General features: G+C 37.8%; 2 protein-coding genes across 3 annotated transcripts in view; one reads left to right on the top strand and one right to left on the bottom strand.

The window, feature by feature from the left end:
• Window positions 1-5,937: 5,937 nt before the first annotated feature.
• On the bottom strand, window positions 5,938-8,801 carry tssc4 (tumor suppressing subtransferable candidate 4). Of its 2 annotated transcripts, none has more exons than XM_051702910.1 (3): window positions 8,654-8,801; window positions 8,336-8,456; window positions 5,938-7,254 (listed from the first exon to the last, which is right to left on the bottom strand). In XM_051702910.1, exon 3 carries the CDS (start codon window positions 7,167-7,169, stop codon window positions 6,240-6,242), a length of 930 nt encoding a protein of 309 aa, XP_051558870.1. In that variant the 5' UTR covers window positions 7,170-7,254; window positions 8,336-8,456; window positions 8,654-8,801; the 3' UTR covers window positions 5,938-6,239. The 2 variants fall into 2 exon arrangements, with proteins under 2 accessions (XP_051558870.1, XP_051558879.1); XM_051702919.1 differs by having other exon boundaries at window positions 8,353-8,456.
• Window positions 8,802-9,230: 429 nt separating this feature from the next.
• ano5b (anoctamin 5b) overlaps window positions 9,231-17,648 on the top strand; it is a 55,856-nt gene continuing 47,438 nt past the window's right edge. Inside the window, exon 1 of the mRNA XM_051702530.1 lies at window positions 9,231-9,494. Coding sequence (XP_051558490.1) covers window positions 9,419-9,494 — 76 coding nt within the window. The 5' untranslated portion in view covers window positions 9,231-9,418. The remainder of the gene's footprint in view (window positions 9,495-17,648) is intronic.

Here is a 17,648-nt window from a genome sequence, read left to right as displayed (position 1 = left end):
GTTAAAGGGCGGGGCTTAGAGAATCATTGCACTGGATACACGCTGATAACACGAGATTGAAACTACTCGTCCATTACAGTAGTTTGAACCACTGTCAACAATCATGCAGGGAGTTCTATATGGGTCATTGACAAATAATGTTGTCCAGGATGATACAAATTAGAAATCTTAAAAAAAGATCTAGACTAATACACATGCATCAAGTTCGTAGAAATGTAATGTTTGTCTATGTTTGTTTCATGCATAATAATAATAATAATAAAACGCATAGCTTTTTCTACAAAAATAAATATATATTTTTTAATATAAGTGGTGTAACCATCATGTAAAAGGTATTAAAAAACTTTCCTTGAACTTTGAATACACGTGAGTGTAAACAAATAAATCATTTATCTCAAAAAGTTTTCAAACTTTATAATTATTTGACAAATATCATGAATTGAGTCATATATTTACAAAATATAATTTATCAATATTTACAAAATATAAGTAACTGTATTCCACTACAGTTACAATTTAAATCACTGGTAATTAGAATACAGTTACATTCAAAAAGTATTTTGATTACTGAAGAGATTACTTTGCATTTTATTGTCATTTGTTTCATTTAATATTTATTCCTTTCAGATGGAAAACATTTATACATATAAATGATGCGATCCAAAGTGCATTTGAACAGAAATAAACCTTGAGTAAATTGTCAGCTTTACGCTAAGCTAAAATGTTATTTCTAGACATTTTACATGCACATGTTACCAGGCACAATAATATTTTTTATCAAGAAAATGTACGTTAAATCATAATTTCTTTTTTTCTAGTTAGACCTTTGATATTAGGGCAAAAATCTTATTCTTGATAATAATTTTTGCATTGTTTTCCTGTAAAAATATCAATTCGATTTATCTTTACAGAGAATGTATTTTTAATGTGTATTTTGTCTTACTGTACTGGCAGAGTTTTTATAGTCAAAACAAGTGAAAAAATCTACCAGTGCTGAAGAAGTAATCCAAAGTAATTAGAATATGTTACAGACCTTAAGTAATCTAACAGAATACGTTGAAAATTACATTTTACAGCATGTATTCTGTAATCTGTAGTGGAATACATTTCAAAAGTAACCCTCCCAACCCTGTTTATATATATATATATATATATATATATATATATATATATATATATATATATCAGGTGACATTTCACCCCACACTTCCTGTAGCACTTGCTATAGGTGTGGCTGTCTTGTCGGGCACTTCTCACGCACCTTACAGTCTAGCTGATCCCACAAAAGCTCAGTGGGGTTAAGATCCATAACACTCTTTTCCAATTATCTGTTGTCCAATGTCTGTGTTTCTTTGCCCTCTAACCTTTTCTTTTTGTTTTTCTGTTTCAAAAGTGGCTTTTTCTTTGCAATTCTTCTCATAAGGCCTGCACCCCTGAGTCTTCTCTTTACTGTTGTACATGAAACTGGTGTTGAGCAGGTAGAATTCAATGAAGCTGTCAGCTGAGGATATGTGAGGCGTCTATTTCTCAAACTAGAGATCTGATGTACTTATCCTCTTGTTTAGTTGTACATCTGGTCTTCCACATCTCTTTCTGTCCTTGTCAGAGCCAGTTGTCCTTTGTCTTTGAAGACTGTAGTGTACACCTTTGTATGAAATCTTCAGTTTTTTGTCATGTTTCAAGCATTGTATAGCCTTCATTCCTCAAACAATGATTGACTGATGAGTTTCTAGAGAAAGCTGTTTCTTTTTTGCCATTTTTTACTTAATATTGACCTTAAGACATGCCAGTCTATTGCATACTGTGGCAACTCAAAAACAAACAAAGACAACGTTAAGCTTCATTTAACAAACCAAATATCTTTCAACTGTATTTGATATAATGGGGCAAGGGATTTTCTAGTATCAAATTAGCAATTTAGCATGATTACTCAAGGATAAGGTTTTGGAGTGATGGCTGCTGTTTATGGGGCCTGTCTAGGTTTGATGAAAAATGACTTTTTTCAAATAGTGATGGTGCTGTTTTTTACATCAGTAATGTCCTGACTATACTTTGTGATCAGTTGAATGCCACTTTGGTGAATTATACCAATTTCCTTCCGAAACAGCAAAATCTGAACATTATCCCAAACTTTTGGCCGCCAGTGTGTATATAGATACAGTTGTGCTCAAAAATTTGCATACCCTTGGAGAACTGGTAATATACAGGTGCATCTCAATAAATTAGAATGTCGTGGAAAAGTTCATTTATTTCAGTAATTCATCTCAAATTGTGAAACTCGTGTATTAAATAAATTCAATGCACACAGACTGAAGTAGTTTAAGTCTTTGGTTCTTTTAATTGTGATGATTTTGGCTCACATTTAACAAAAACCCACCAATTCACTATCTCAGAAAATTAGAATACATCATAAGACCAATAAAAAAAAACATTTTTAGTGAATTGTTGGCCTTCTGGAAAGTATGTTCATTTACTGTATATGTACTCAATACTTGGTAGGGGCTCCTTTTGCTTTAATTACTGCCTCAATTCGGCGTGGCATGGAGGTGATCAGTTTGTGGCACTGCTGAGGAGGTATGGAAGCCCAGGTTTCTTTGACAGTGGCCTTCAGCTCATCTGCATTTTTTGGTCTCTTGTTTCTCATTTTCCTCTTGACAATACCCCATAGATTCTCTATGGGGTTCAGGTCTGGTGAGTTTGCTGGCCAGTCAAGCACACCAACACCATGGTCATTTAACCAACTTTTGGTGCTTTTGGCAGTGTGGGCAGGTGCCAAATCCTGCTGGAAAATGAAATCAGCATCTTTAAAAAGCTGGTCAGCAGAAAGAAGCATGAAGTGCTCCAAAATTTCTTGGTAAACGGGTGCAGTGACTTTGGTTTTCAAAAAACACAATGGACCAACACCAGCAGATGACATTGCACCCCAAATCATCACAGACTGTGGAAACTTAACACTGGACTTCAAGCAACTTGGGCTATGAGCTTCTCCACCCTTCCTCCAGACTCTAGGACCTTGGTTTCCAAATGAAATACAAAACTTGCTCTCATTTGAAAAGAGGACTTTGGACCACTGTGCAACAGTCCAGTTCTTCTTCTCCTTAGCCCAGGTAAGACGCCTCTGAGGTTGTCTGTGGTTCAGGAGTGGCTTAACAAGAGGAATACAACAACTGTAGCCAAATTCCTTGACACGTCTGTGTGTGGTGGCTCTTGATGCCTTGACCCCAGCCTCAGTCCATTCCTTGTGAAGTTCACCCAAATTCTTGAATCGATTTTGCTTGACAATCCTCATAAGGCTGCGGTTCTCTCGGTTGGTTGTGCATCTTTTTCTTCCACACTTTTTCCTTCCACTCAACTTTCTGTTAACATGCTTGGATATAGCACTCTGTGAACAGCCAGCTTCTTTGGCAATGAATGTTTGTGGCTTACCCTGCTTGTGAAGGGTGTCAATGATTGTCTTCTGGACAACTGTCAGATCAGCAGTCTTCCCCATGATTGTGTAGCCTAGTGAACCAAACTGACAGACCATTTTGAAGGCTCAGGAAACCTTTGCAGGTGTTTTGAGTTGATTAGCTGATTGGCATGTCACCATATTCTAATTTTTTGAAATAGTGAATTGGTGGGTTTTTGTTAAATGTGAGCCAAAATCATCACAATTAAAAGAACCAAAGACTTAAACTACTTCAGTCTGTGTGCATTGAATTTATTTAATACACGAGTTTCACACTTTGAGTTGAATTACTGAAATAAATGAACTTTTCCATGACATTCTAATTTATTGAGATGCACCTGTATGTACCATTTTTGAAGAAAACATGAGTGAGCAGGCAAAACACATTGTTTTTATTTCTTATGGGATTCCTATTCAACTGTAGGTTATAACAGAATGGCACAATCATAAAACAAAACATGGCAACAAAGAAAAAAATTAAATTACCCCTGTTCAAAAGTCTGCATTCCCTTAGTTCTTAATACTGTGTATTGCCCCCTTTAGCATCAATGACAGTGTGCAGTCTTTTGTAATAGTTGTCTATGAGGCCCCAAATTCTTGCAGGTGGTATAGCTGCCCATTCGTCTTGGCAAAATGCCTCCAGGTCATGCAAAGTCTTTGGTTGTCTTGCATGAACCGCACGTTTGAGATCTCCCCAGAGTGGCTCGATGATATTAAGGTCAGGAGACTGTGATGGCCACTCCAGAACCTTCACCTTTTTCTGCTGTAACCACTGGAGGGTCAACTTGGCCTTGTGCTTAGGGTCATTGTCGTGCTGGAAAGTCCAAGAGCGTCCCATGCGCAGCTTTCGTGCAGAAGAATGTAAATTGTCTGCCAGTATTTTCTGATAACATGCTGCATTCATCTTGCCATCAATTTTCACAAGATTCCCCGTGCCTTTAGAGCTCACACCCCCCCAAAACATCAGTGAGCCACCACCGTGCTTCACAGTGGGGATGGTATTCTTTTCACTATAGGCCTTGTTGACCCCTCTCCAAACATAGCACTTATGGTTGTGACCATAATGCTCTATTTTGGTCTCGTCACTCCAAATTAGTGTGCAAGAAGCTGCGAGGCGTGTCAAAGTTTTCTCAGGCATATTGTAACCGGGCTTTATCGTGGCACTGGCGCAGTAAAGGCTTCTTTCTGGCAACTCGACCATGCAGCTCATTTTTGTTCAAGGATCATCGTATTCTGCTCCTTGAAACAACCACACCGTCTTTTTCCAGAGCAGCCTGTATTTCTCCTGAGGTTACCTGTGGGTTTTTCTTTGTATCCCGAACAATTCTTCTGGCAGTTATGGCTGAAATCTTTCTTGGTCTACCTGACCTTGGCTTGGTATCAAGAGATCCCCGAATTTTCCACTTCTTAATAAGTGATTGAACAGTACTGACTCGCATTTTCAAGGCTTTGGATATCTTTTTATATCCTTTTCCATCTTTATAAAGTTCCATTACCTTGTTACACAGGTCTTTTGACAGTTCTTTTCTGCTCCCCATGGCTCAGTATCTAGCCTGCTTAATGCATCCACTTGAGAGCTAACAAACTCATTGACTATTTATACACAGACACTAATTGCAATTTTAAAAGCCACAGGTGTGGGAAATTAACCTTTAATTGCCATTTAAACCTGTGTGTGTCACCTTGTGTGTCTGTAACAAGGCCAAACATTCAAGGGTATGTAAACTTTTGATCAGGGCCATTTGGGTGATTTCTGTTATCATTATGATTTAAAAAGTTGCCAAACAACTATGTGATAATAAATGTCTTCATATGATCACCATCCTTAAATAAGAGACAGTTTTTTTGCATGATCAGTCATATTTTCAAAATCAATGGCAAATTTTCACAATTTCTGCCAGGGTATGCAAACTTTTGAGCACAACTGTATATATATGGGCTACTTGCATGTTGGTTACACTGCCTGATTTAAAATTTTGTGTACAATTGTTTTCTAAATATTAATACTATTTTGAAAACTACTTAAAAAAAAAAACTCGAAGATTATTACAAACTATTTATACCAACTTTTCCTTTTTTCAAGAAAATCTGCTTTTAATGAGGATTTTTTTTTTTTTTTTTACTTTATCAAAATTACTTTGATCACAGGACTTAAAAACATTTTCAACATATTCGAGGTGTATTCAAGTATTGTTTTGTGTTAAATGCATTTTTCATGATTTTTGGAATAACTTGATGGATCCGGAAAAACTAAATGTGTCACGTTTCCTGTGTTAACGCTTCATGTTTTCCAAAGAGATGACAAACTTGTCACCTATGTAGTCTCAATGTTGTGTAATTGCTTTTTATATATTACAATTCTGCTGTAACAGTGGTGAAATTAATATCATTTGCATTGTTCATCATTCATGAAAATATGGGCACGCAAAACATTGAGCTTCATATATTCACCGTCACGTGAAGACACTGGAGACTTGTTTAATGTCAACTCAAAGAACATAACTGAGTTTATTCATGAAAAGTGAGCATAAAAACTGACACAGTAACAGTACTTCTGAATTGTTATAGTGTATACACTGAAATACAGATATGTGGGCTAATTCGTTATGACAAAGGATACTTTGGGAAGCCAGTTCTTTGTGAATTGATCATTTTCATGAAATCATTGAACCACTGACCCCATAAATGCCAAAAGCAAAATATGTGGGTACTCAAACATGTTTATACAAAATAATGGAAAGGTTTTCATGTGCATACAAACATAAAAACTAGAGTTTTTAAGGATTAAAGTTCACTCTGTGCCTTCCTCATCATCTTCAAGTGTTTTACGGAAGCATTTGCGGTTTACTTTCTTGCCACTGTTGAAGACAAAACCAGTCACCTTATTGTTTTCCTCTTCTTTCTCTTTCTCAGGCACCCACTTCCTTTTCTTTTCTTCATTCTTCCATGAGCCGAGGTGATGAAGAGGGGCAGCCTCTCCTTGTTCATTCTCTTGTCTGTCATCCAAGTGTTGAAGTCCAACCTCTTCCTTCCTAAGATGGTCAAGTTTGTTCCCGCTTTGATCTTTGCTTTTAGGTTTAGTGAACACAATCTTGTTCTCATAGCTGCTGCTGTGATCCTGATTGAAAGCTGGAGTGAAAGTCTCCAATGCAGCATTCTGAGACCTCTTGCTATCTCGAAGCCCTTGTATAAACTGATGAGCCACCTGGCTATTCTTTCGATCACTGGTTTCAGGGATATCTTCAAGGCTGTAGTGGGTCCAGCGCTCAGGATGTGCAAGGTAGTCTGGTAATTTTTTTATTTGAGGTTGTTTTTTGGTTGCCTCTGGTTCAATACTGCACTTTCTTTGAGCTACATGTGGAGGTGACGGCGGAGCAGGACGAGCAAACATGCCATCAAGAATGTTGTCTTCACCTAGCTGTTTAGAGGTGAGCTTTGCAGCACTATCCAACTGTGCAAAGATGTCCTTACTTCGATCACAGAAACCAGAGCTTCCACCTGTCAGTCTGAAGGTGGGATTGTCTTGAGGAACAAGCTGACGATGCAAAGCATCATCTTCCTCCTCAGAGGAAGACGACAAATCCTCAACCTTTCTGCCAAAATGTACCGTGGGCTCATCAGGGTCAGAGTCGCTCAAAGAGAGATCTTCAGGAAGTTCAATAGCATCTCTATTAGACAGGCTGTTGGGGGTATCCTTTTCTTTGCACTTTAGGACACTCATAGTGCCGCTACTCTGAGGTCAGGTCAAGGGAATATTACTAGCTAAATTAGAAGCTGGATATTTACACAGAAATACCAAGTAGGACCTATAAAAATTCAAAGAAAGAAATGTCAAATAAAACACTTGTATCTGAGATGCACTAAACCCCAATCTCCCACAAGTCTACTTAAGTAATAAACATAGCAAATCATTTTTTTTAATACTAACTGCACATAATTCTTGTTTTGATAAAGTAAATAGAATGGGAAACACTAATTTATTTTCACAACCTAATGAGAAACCAACTAACATGAATGATGCAGAGGAAAGCACAAAAGCATCTAACCAGCAAAATGCTTTTTTTTTTTTTTTTTTTTTTTTTGAGTAACAAATTATGATAATGTTTATTCAAATTAACCATATCAGAAAAGGGTGCACCATTTCATGTTAATTTCAATCACATTAGGCATTCCATAACATCTCAATTATTCTATAAACAAATGCATTTTTATGGGATCAGTCAATGTGAGCCCACTTTGAACATTTTCCATAACAAATCTATTCCCCCCACTTAAGAAAAACAATCTGTTTTATGGTGAGCTTTAGTCCCTGCAACAGGGGTGCTTTTTACCTCAAAAACTATCCTTTCACTTATTGGACAGTTATTAATTTTTTTTTGCCTTGAACAAAACTGAAGAAGAAAAAAAATATTTGGTCTCAAAATAAATGTGATAATTTCAGGGATTCTGGTTAGCTTCAGAAATTTGCAACATTTGAAAAATGATTAAATATTAGATCAAATTGCCTCAGAAATCAACATTTGGACATTACACACAAAGTTTCATGTAACAGGAATATTTAGTGACAAACAGGTGTTTAGGAAAGTGCTGTGGTAGTTTTTGTTGCTATTTAAAGTTTTGGGAGAAATTAAAATCAAATGTGCCTTTTAGCCCCGCGGTACCCGACTGTAATCGGCAGGTAATTTAATGCAATAATGATCACACCAATTTCAACACATTAAAAATTATCATAAGACAAACTTCTGACAAATCTTGTGAATATTAAATGTGGTTCTACATTATGAGCTCACCTGCCGTGCTTTATAATAGCACCACTCTTTAAAAGCATTTAATATCCGAATTTAGAATAAAGCTGCGGTAATGTTTAGGTGTAGTCAGGTATCTTACAGGGGTTGAAGACTCACAAGTACTGCGAACTGCTCAGTTTAGCTAAAATCGTCCCATCATCCAGACTGCTGATGGAAGTCATGGCCATAGCGTTCAGTCTGGAGGCCTTCCTGATTATATGCTGCAGAGATTAGGTAAATTTAAGGTAAAACAAGTTAAAGGACATAGGAAATTGACTCAATTTAAAAACTACGACCTTTTTTGAAAATATGCATCACTACATGAAATGAAAATGTTAGTGAACACAAACATTATCTGTGCAAGCATGTTAAGCTAACCAATTCGCATAACGAAAACATTATATCTAACGCTACTAACCTGCCTAAATGACCAACTTTGCAACCCGAATTACCCGAAAATTATATCGAAATAAGCAACGATATAAATCATCTGCCATTGGTAGACTGTTTCGTTTGATCTGTGCTCGTGTGTCCACAACATAAGCACTAGCTTACTCGCTTTCTCCACGAAGAGATGGTTTGTGGGTAATGTAGTTTACTGACGTGAGAGAAAAGTCTGTCAAATGACCAGCAGAGGGAGCAAATGCTCTAAGAAACAAGCATTTGCGATCTGCGCCAGGACTCTCAATAAATATTCATTGAGGTGGTAAAGGAAATGTAGCTCACACAGCATGCTTCTAACAGTCTCCTTTAGAGGAAAGTAATTATTAGATTAATTATTTGACAGATTGGCCGTGAATGTAATAAAGAATGTGTGTTCTGTAAATATGTGACTTAAAATAGACATGAAAATAAGAAAAGGGACACGTTTAACTTAAACGGTTTAAGAGCCCGGTTAAAACCCACTCTCGTGCCAGTATGCCGACGGAAAGATTTGGCCTGTCGGACACTCCCCTTTAAGACATCATCCTCTCAGCCAGTTGATGCTGCTACTACTCTAGGAATTGATGTTATGGAGAAGAAAGCCAGCACAATCACTACATTCTCCTTACAAACATACCGTAAAGATTGAAAGCCGAAATCTCATTCGACAGGTCAGTCAGACCAAAAGGGGAGATTGACCGATCCGCTCTCGCGACTGACATTGATTTTTATTGTCTCGTGGAGAAAAATCTAATTTAAGATGAAGCGAATAACGGGAAAGACGAAAGAAGCCACTCTGATCGAAATGTCTAACGCGTTGGATTCTCAAGTCGAAGGTAAGACAACTGTGCTACACTTGTGTAAAGCTAATGTCCATTGAAATATATCAGAATGAAGGATTCAGAAAGCCTAAATCAATCGCCTTTATTAAAAGACACATGTGTTTAACAGCTGTGCTAAATCAGATGACAGGATGTTTATCACTTCAAAGACAAACGGGTTACACTATGGGGGTATGGGGGAAAACATTAAATAAATAGCCTACATATAAACTATGTGTACAAGTTGTGTTGTTCTGAACTGAAGTTTCATCCATGACCGCCCTGAAGGACGAGCTGAAATGTCAAGTCGTGGAAAAGTTTTGGTCTACACCCAGAGACTGGCACCGTACAGTGTCCTGCACTCCGTAAACTTTTTTTCAACATTGTCCAAAAGCATCAAATAGAGTTCTGGTGTTCTTTAATCTACGCGGACATCTGTGAATTTGGTTTGGGAATGTATGGGGAAACTCAATATGTGTCTCTTTTATAACGTGTCCCCGTCTGTATTCTAGTTTTAGGAGCTCCTGACCACCCCTTTAAATAAATTTCACGTTACCCTGTCTGACCACGTGGCTTGGCGTCTGTCTCAGTTTAACTTTGGGAATCAAGCAGCCTTTGTGTTAAACGAGTTAAAGGGAATAGTTCACCCCAAAATAGAAATGATCTCATCATTTACTCAACCTCATGCCATTCTAGACTTGCTTTCTAATGCAGAACACAAGTGAAGATTTTTAGAAGAATATTTCAGCTCTGTGTGAATGGTGACCAAAACTTTGAAGCTCCAAAAGGCAGCATAAAATTGATCCATAAGAATCCAGTGGTTTAATCCATGTCTTCTGAAGTGATCGAATAGGGTTTGGGTGAGAACAGACCAAAATGTAACTCCTTTTACACTGCTCATCTTGCCATTACAGTCTCTAGGCATGATCATGAATTCAAGCTTGATCGATGCGCAGAGCGCTAGATGACGCTAGGAACTGTAATCAAGCTTGAAATCATGATCGCCAGAGAGACTGCTGATTTTTTTTTGGTCCGTTTGGTCACATATTGGTCCGTTTTCACTCAAAAACTGATTCAATCACTTCGGAAGACATGGATTAAATCACTGGTGTTGTATGGATAATTGTTATGCTGCCTTTATGTGCTTTTTGGAGCTTCAATGTTCTGATCACCATTCACTTGTATTGTGAGGACCTACAGAGCTGAGATATTCTTCTAAAAATCTTTGTTTATGTTCAGCAGAAGAAAGAAAGTCATACACATCTGGGATGACATGATGGTGTAAATTAGACTTTTTGGGTGAAGTTTGGTGTCCCTAAAAAAAAAAAAAAAAACAACTTTCTCACGAGTGAGAAATATGATGTCAGTTTACATTGATTTCTTAGCATTTTTGACAAGTTTATTTTGATGTAACTTATTTTGATGCCCCTTTGGAAGTTTGCTGAGGCCCGTTTGTTGAGAAACACTAGACCACATCTGGATAGACCTCAAGAATAGAATATGCTTGGCTCTTCCAGGAAGAATATAGCATAGGATTTCAGCAGTGATGGGCAGTAGATTTGCTATTAGCTTAACTACATTTCTGAGTAGCGAGGTGGTAGCTTCGCTAGTTTTTAAATCAGGTAGCTTCTCAGTAGCGATGACAAAAGCTACACCGCTACATCATGCCTTGTACCCGGTGTTTACAATCGCCAGTTTTGAATCAGAACTAAAGATGTCCGATCACAAATGAAACGCTCATTTGAGTCGGTTCTTTACAATGAATTAGTCACACGTGATAGGAAAGCGGTCTGAATCGGTTCGCGATTCAATGTGAATGACTCAGAAAGCTTGCGCTCGCGCTGCTGAATCGTTTGTGCGCGCTCTCACTTGTCACAAGCTCATGGAATATTTTAGAACACTGCAAATAAAGATAACACTGGTTGCAGTGGATCTACAATCAGTCAATTGAAACCAAACCTGCAAATACATCCTATCATTTGCCAGTGATGAAGAAATTCTTTAAGTTCAATACATGTGCAGCTTGTGAACAACTTCTGCAGGTAAAGAAATTTCCAACCAAAAGAGTATCAAAACACTTATTAGCCTACATGAAAACACTTAAAAAAGTACCATGATATTACCATGTTTTTTGGACATGTACCATTACCTGGGAGCACCATGTTAATACAGTGGTTATAAATGTGGTAATGTATTGAAGTACCATGGTATTTTTTTTTTAATTACCTTGAAGCACCATGTAAATATTATTGTTATGAATATGGTAATCATATATCAAATTACCATGGTAGTAACATGGTATTCTTTGAAGTACTTTGAAGCACCATGCAAATACAGAATGGTGCATAAATAGTTGCATATCAAAGTACCATGGTATTACCATCTGATACCATCAGAAATCACATTGTTATTGCCCAGATGTGCTCTCTCTTTCTCTCTCACGTGTGGAATTTGGCCTCTTATCAAAAGCTTCCAGTACATACAGAAATACAACAGCTAGACACAGAATTACAGGATAAGATGAATAGTATACTGTATGTATGCCAAGTTTTTATACAGAAATGTGCAAATGAAATTACGTTTAAATGGGTATGGGTTTGTAGAGGTAATAGTATAAGTATAAGAAATAAAATGTAAAAATAGTGATTTTTAATGTTGAACACATGGTTTGCACTAAACTGTAATATACTGTAACTTGGCTTTGTCTATGACAGTATGCTCTGTGCATCTGCGATTGAAAAAAAAAAGTAGCTTACAGGTGCATCTCAATAAATTAGAATGTCATGGAAAAGTTCATTTATTTCAGTAATTCAACTCAAATTGTGAAACTCGTGTATTAAATAAATTCAGTGCACACAGACTGAAGTAGTTTAAGTCTTTGGTTCTTTTAATTGTGATGATTTTGGCTCACATTTAACAAAAACCCACCAATTCACTATCTCAACAAATTAGAATATGGTGACATGCCAATCAGCTAATCAACTCAAAACACCTGCAAAGGTTTCCTGAGCCTTCAAAATGGTCTCTCAGTTTGGTTCACTAGGCTACACAATCATGGGGAAGACTGCTGATCTGACAGTTGTTCAGAAGACAATCATTGACACCCTTCACAAGGAGGGTAAGCCACAAACATTCATTGCCAAAGAAGCTGGCTGTTCACAGAGTGCTGTATCCAAGCATGTTAACAGAAAGTTGAGTGGAAGGAAAAAGTGTGGAAGAAAAAGATGCACAACCAACCGAGAGAACCGCAGCCTTATGATTGTCAAGCAAAATCGATTCAAGAATTTGGGTGAACTTCACAAGGAATGGACTGAGGCTGGGGTCAAGGCATCAAGAGCCACCACACACAGACATGTCAAGGAATTTGGCTACAGTTGTTGTATTCCTCTTGTTAAGCCACTCCTGAACCACAGACAATGTCAGAGGCGTCTTACCTGGGCTAAGGAGAAGAAGAACTGGACTGTTGCCCAGTGGTCCAAAGTCCTCTTTTCAGATGAGAGCAAGTTTTGTATTTCATTTGGAAACCAAGGTCCTAGAGTCTGGAGGAAGGGTGGAGAAGCTCTTAGCCGAGTTGCTTGAAGTCCAGTGTTAAGTTTCCACAGTCTGTGATGATTTGGGGTGCAATGTCATCTGCTGGTGTTGGTCCATTGTGTTTTTTGAAAACCAAAGTCACTGCACCCGTTTACCAAGAAATTTTGGAGCACTTCATGCTTCCTTCTGCTGACCAGCTTTTTAAAGATGCTGATTTCATTTTCCAGCAGGATTTGGCACCTGCCCACACTGCCAAAAGCACCAAAAGTTGGTTAAATGACCATGGTGTTGGTGTGCTTGACTGGCCAGCAAACTCACCAGACCTGAACCCCATAGAGAATCTATGGGGTATTGTCAAGAGGAAAATGAGAAACAAGAGACCAAAAAATGCAGATGAGCTGAAGGCCACTGTCAAAGAAACCTGGGCTTCCATACCACCTCAGCAGTGCCACAAACTGATCACCTCCATGCCACGCCGAATTGAGGCAGTAATTAAAGCAAAAGGAGCCCCTACCAAGTATTGAGTACATATACAGTAAATGAACATACTTTCCAGAAGGCCAACAATTCACTAAAAATGTTTTTTTTATTGGTCTTATGATGTATTCTAATTTTTTGAGATAGTGAATTGGTGGGTTTTTGTTAAATGTGAGCCAAAATCATCACAATTAAAAAAAACATAATTTATTGAGATGCACCTGTAAATGTAGCAAGCTACTTTTGGTGTGTAGCTTACAGTGTAACTTGCTACTTTTTCCGAACTGTAGCTTTAAGCTTAGCTTAACTATTTTTCTGTTGAGAAGTTGGTAGCTTAGCTAGCTACATTTTTGAGCAGCTTGCCCAACACTGAATTTCAGTGAAAGGGTCCTTAAACAAGCAAAATCTGAAGGTTATCGTTTGCTCTGTAGGCTGCTAAAATCAAAATCTGCATACATTAAATGGGTGGGATGTCTTGTACTGACATTTCAGCCCTCGAAGTACGTGACAAATGTGTCATCTAACAGATGTAGTTTGATTACTCAGCTTGTTTTTGATGGTCTAAAATGAAGAGCTGAGCAGAGCTGAAATGAATCAGTGTTGTGGCTGGTAGCTCAAGAATCCGTGTATCATTCGTTCATTTCATATTCATTAACTTTGAGTTTCAAATCTTTGAAATATAAAAAAGAATATGACAAAATTCCCATGCATGACTGGTACAGGTTTAGTCAAATTAAAGGTAAACTTTTGCCAGGCACTGCAAATCTCTCTAACACAGTTTTTAATTAAGGCAGAACAACGTGAATCATGGCAGTGCCACAGTCTTGCTCGAGAAGCATAACCAAATTACTCCCCAATGAAACTGAATTATTATTACTAAAGATTAAAAGATTGAAGTGATCGGCAAAGGGGGAGGAGAATTAGGGATTAAGCTGGGGTTTCCCTGAAATACCATTCAGATGATTCCCAACCTAAGGGCAATTTCTCCTATATTCAAATTCTCTCTCTCTCTCTCTCTCTCTCTCTCTCTCTCTCCTCCTGCTACAGAAGACTCATTCATGACACAGGCAAACCCCAGCCACAGCCAAAACAACTGTAGAGCAAAAAAGAAAGCACTTACTGCACAAACCCACACACCTATGTGAACAAAGTCATGGACACAAACATACACCTACACGCCTCACACTTAATAAATCCCCCTCCAGCATTAACGCTTTAACAAACATTAGTCAACCTCTGCAGGAAACAGCCTAAGGGTGACTTGAGAATCCATGTATCATTCATTCATTTCATATTCAATTAGGAATTCAAAATCGGAAAAAAACTAAAACGTCTTATTTCATTTTTCGTTTACAAAACCAAAATTAAAAAACAAATAATGACTTGTTTTCGTAATTTTGATTTAATGCTCAAGTTAAAAATTGGAAAAATAGCCACGGGACACTGTGCGTTTTGATGATTTGATTTAACTAATATATGGCTTGAATATTTGATTCGCACATATGGGTGGATCTGAAACGCCCCTTTCTTCTGATTGGTCAACCTGCACCGTCGTCTTCTCAATGCTGTGAGACAGAATAAAAATGCTCTGCTGTTTAATTGTTCAGATGAATTCGTCTCAGTTAATATTAAATTATTTTCCATTTATTCTCCAAAACTCACCACGTTTACTGCAGATGAGCTATCTCTCTCATCAAATAGTCAGATTTATCAGACGGCCCTACACATAAACCTGCTCTCTTTGACGTTGCTCCGGTTTGAAAAGGCATGGTTTTAAATGAGATGATGAAAATAATCATACATTCATAAGACTATTGAAGCATATGCCTACATTGTAAAGACATAGGCTTGCATTTAACTGCGGGGTAAAGTTAATTTTAGGTTCGATATTCATTGGATATTCGCCTATGGTGCGTAAGGGACCGTCTGAAAACTCCACCCACAACTAAAACGTCACTGGTGTCAGAGCAGTCATTTATGTTCTGTCATGAAAAAAAAACATTATTTAAAAAAATAAAACATAAAATAGCCTAATACTGTACTCATATTATTGGATTTACTGTAATAATCTCACCTGACATAAATCAGTCTATCTACTGGGAACTTACTAAAACCTTTGGAATATGAAATAATATTTTGGCAAATTTGATTTTTATTTTAGTTTTTTCTAATATAATCTAATACTGTACAGATTATTTACCATAGGCGAATATCATCTGTAGTTTGTGAATCTATTAACTGGCAACCTACTACAACATTTGGAATATAAAAGTGTACTTTTTTTCTTCTACCCTTTCTCCCCAATTTGGAATGCCCAATTCCCAATGCGCTCTAAGTCCTCATGGTGGCGTAGCGACTCGCTTCAGTCCGGGTGGCGGAGGACGAATCTCAGTTGCCTCCGCGTCTGAGGCCGTCAATCCACGCATCTTATCGCGTGGCTTGTTGGGCGCGTTACCGCGGAGACCTAGCGCGTGTGGAGGCTTCACGCTATTCTCCGCAGCATCCAAGCACAACTCACCACGCGCCCCACCGAGAGCGAACCACATTATAGCGACCACGAGAAGGTTACCCCTCTATCCTTAGTAAAATTTTACCCCAAAGGCATCAAGAATGCACCCGTAATGAAGGGTGCACAAGGGTTAATAGAAACATGTTTATTGAGGTTTATCTTGAATTGTATCATTCTGAATTCTTACATTGGAAAGTCATTCAGTGAATGTGAATCCTTGTTATTTTTGTCGCATGGTGAAGCCAATATTGACTGTTGCTTTTCAAAGGGACTGTATAATACAGTATACTGTTGTGTTTGACATTGTGACTTGTTGCCCTGTCTCTTCATTCTGTTTATCAGTGCATTGTCACCCTGCCTGTCATACAGATGACTGGGTCTCTTATCAAGGCAGACCTCATGGTATCCTCTTTAGAGACTACAACATTGACACCCGTGGAGCCAGAACAGATATACAAGGCCTCGCTCTCTCTCATGCCTGACGCACAGTCTCTGGTGTGTTTGAGTGTGTCTGTTTGTATGTGTGTGCACAAGTATTTGTGTTCCCTTGACCTGTCATGTAAGGTAATACAGAGATTAATTTAGCTACGGAGTTACTTAACTAAAATGTTCCTGAAAACGTGGAGTCATTATTCAAATTGTTTGAAATGAAATGACTGATTTATTTATTTATTTTTATTTTTTTAATTTGTTTTTCAAAAGAGCAACATCTGAATTGAAGCTGTTTTATTGCTGCTCCATTTGCAGTCAACAGTAAGGTCATGCTACTCTTGACAGTAACCAGGAGAAAGTGTGTGTGTGTGTTTGTGAGAGAGAGGTAGAGAGGTTGCTATGGCAATAGGCTCTTTAATTTGATTTTCCCTTTGATAGGCATACTGAACAAGTAGTTGACCCAGTAAATGTGAGGAATAAACTCTTAAAGGGACCTTTTTTGTTTTTGAAATGATGAATCCTTGATTAAAAGACATTGTGTCCCTTCAGCATCAACAGATTATTAACAGAGTTACCATGGTCATGGAAAACCTGGAAATATTGTGATGTTTAGGCCTTGAAATAGCTTAAAATCATGGAAAAGTCATGGAAATTTCTAGAGTGAATATACCATTTCCCTCTGCTTAAAAATAGCATCACATCAGCTAGATTTTGCTCTTGTGCAGAGTAAAACAAATCATAGTGATTTCTGATTTGTGAGCGAATGCTTTTTTTGTGTGTGTGTCAGTGAATAGTTCAAAGAGCTACACAAATCGGTCTAAATGATTCATTAATGAGTTGCAACATGATCAAATTGGTCTGAATCAAAATGATTTTAGAATTGCAATCCTAAATGACTGGAAATGTGGAGCTCTGTATGTCTGTCATGGGGGCAAATGTTTTTGTGTATGTTACCTTGAACAAAACCAGGGCATTCCCGAATGCTCATTGTTTGAAAACATATCAAAATAATTATTACTTTCATCTGTTCAATTTGCCCTGACCATGACCTTACAGTTGAGTTGTCATTATTTGCTTTGTAAAACCTTGCTGTGGGCTATCAAACTTGCATTTCCTCAGGGACACCGTTGTGGCCTGTTGATAAAAATACAGTTCCTGTGATATTGTATTAGCTTTATCAGCAGACCTAGGGACAAAAAATTAAGGAATGTGGTTTGGAA

This window comes from Myxocyprinus asiaticus, chromosome 1 (assembly GCF_019703515.2).
Source record: "Myxocyprinus asiaticus isolate MX2 ecotype Aquarium Trade chromosome 1, UBuf_Myxa_2, whole genome shotgun sequence".
NCBI lineage: Eukaryota > Metazoa > Chordata > Actinopteri > Cypriniformes > Catostomidae > Myxocyprinus > Myxocyprinus asiaticus.
Note: the sequence above shows the minus strand (reverse complement) of the source record. Positions and strands in the feature narration are given on the sequence as shown.

Excerpts from the sequence above, each read along its gene's own strand:
- tssc4 (XM_051702910.1), bottom strand. The coding sequence starts at position 7,169 with ATGAGTGTCCTAAAGTGCAAAGAAAAGGATACCCCCAACAGCCTGTCT.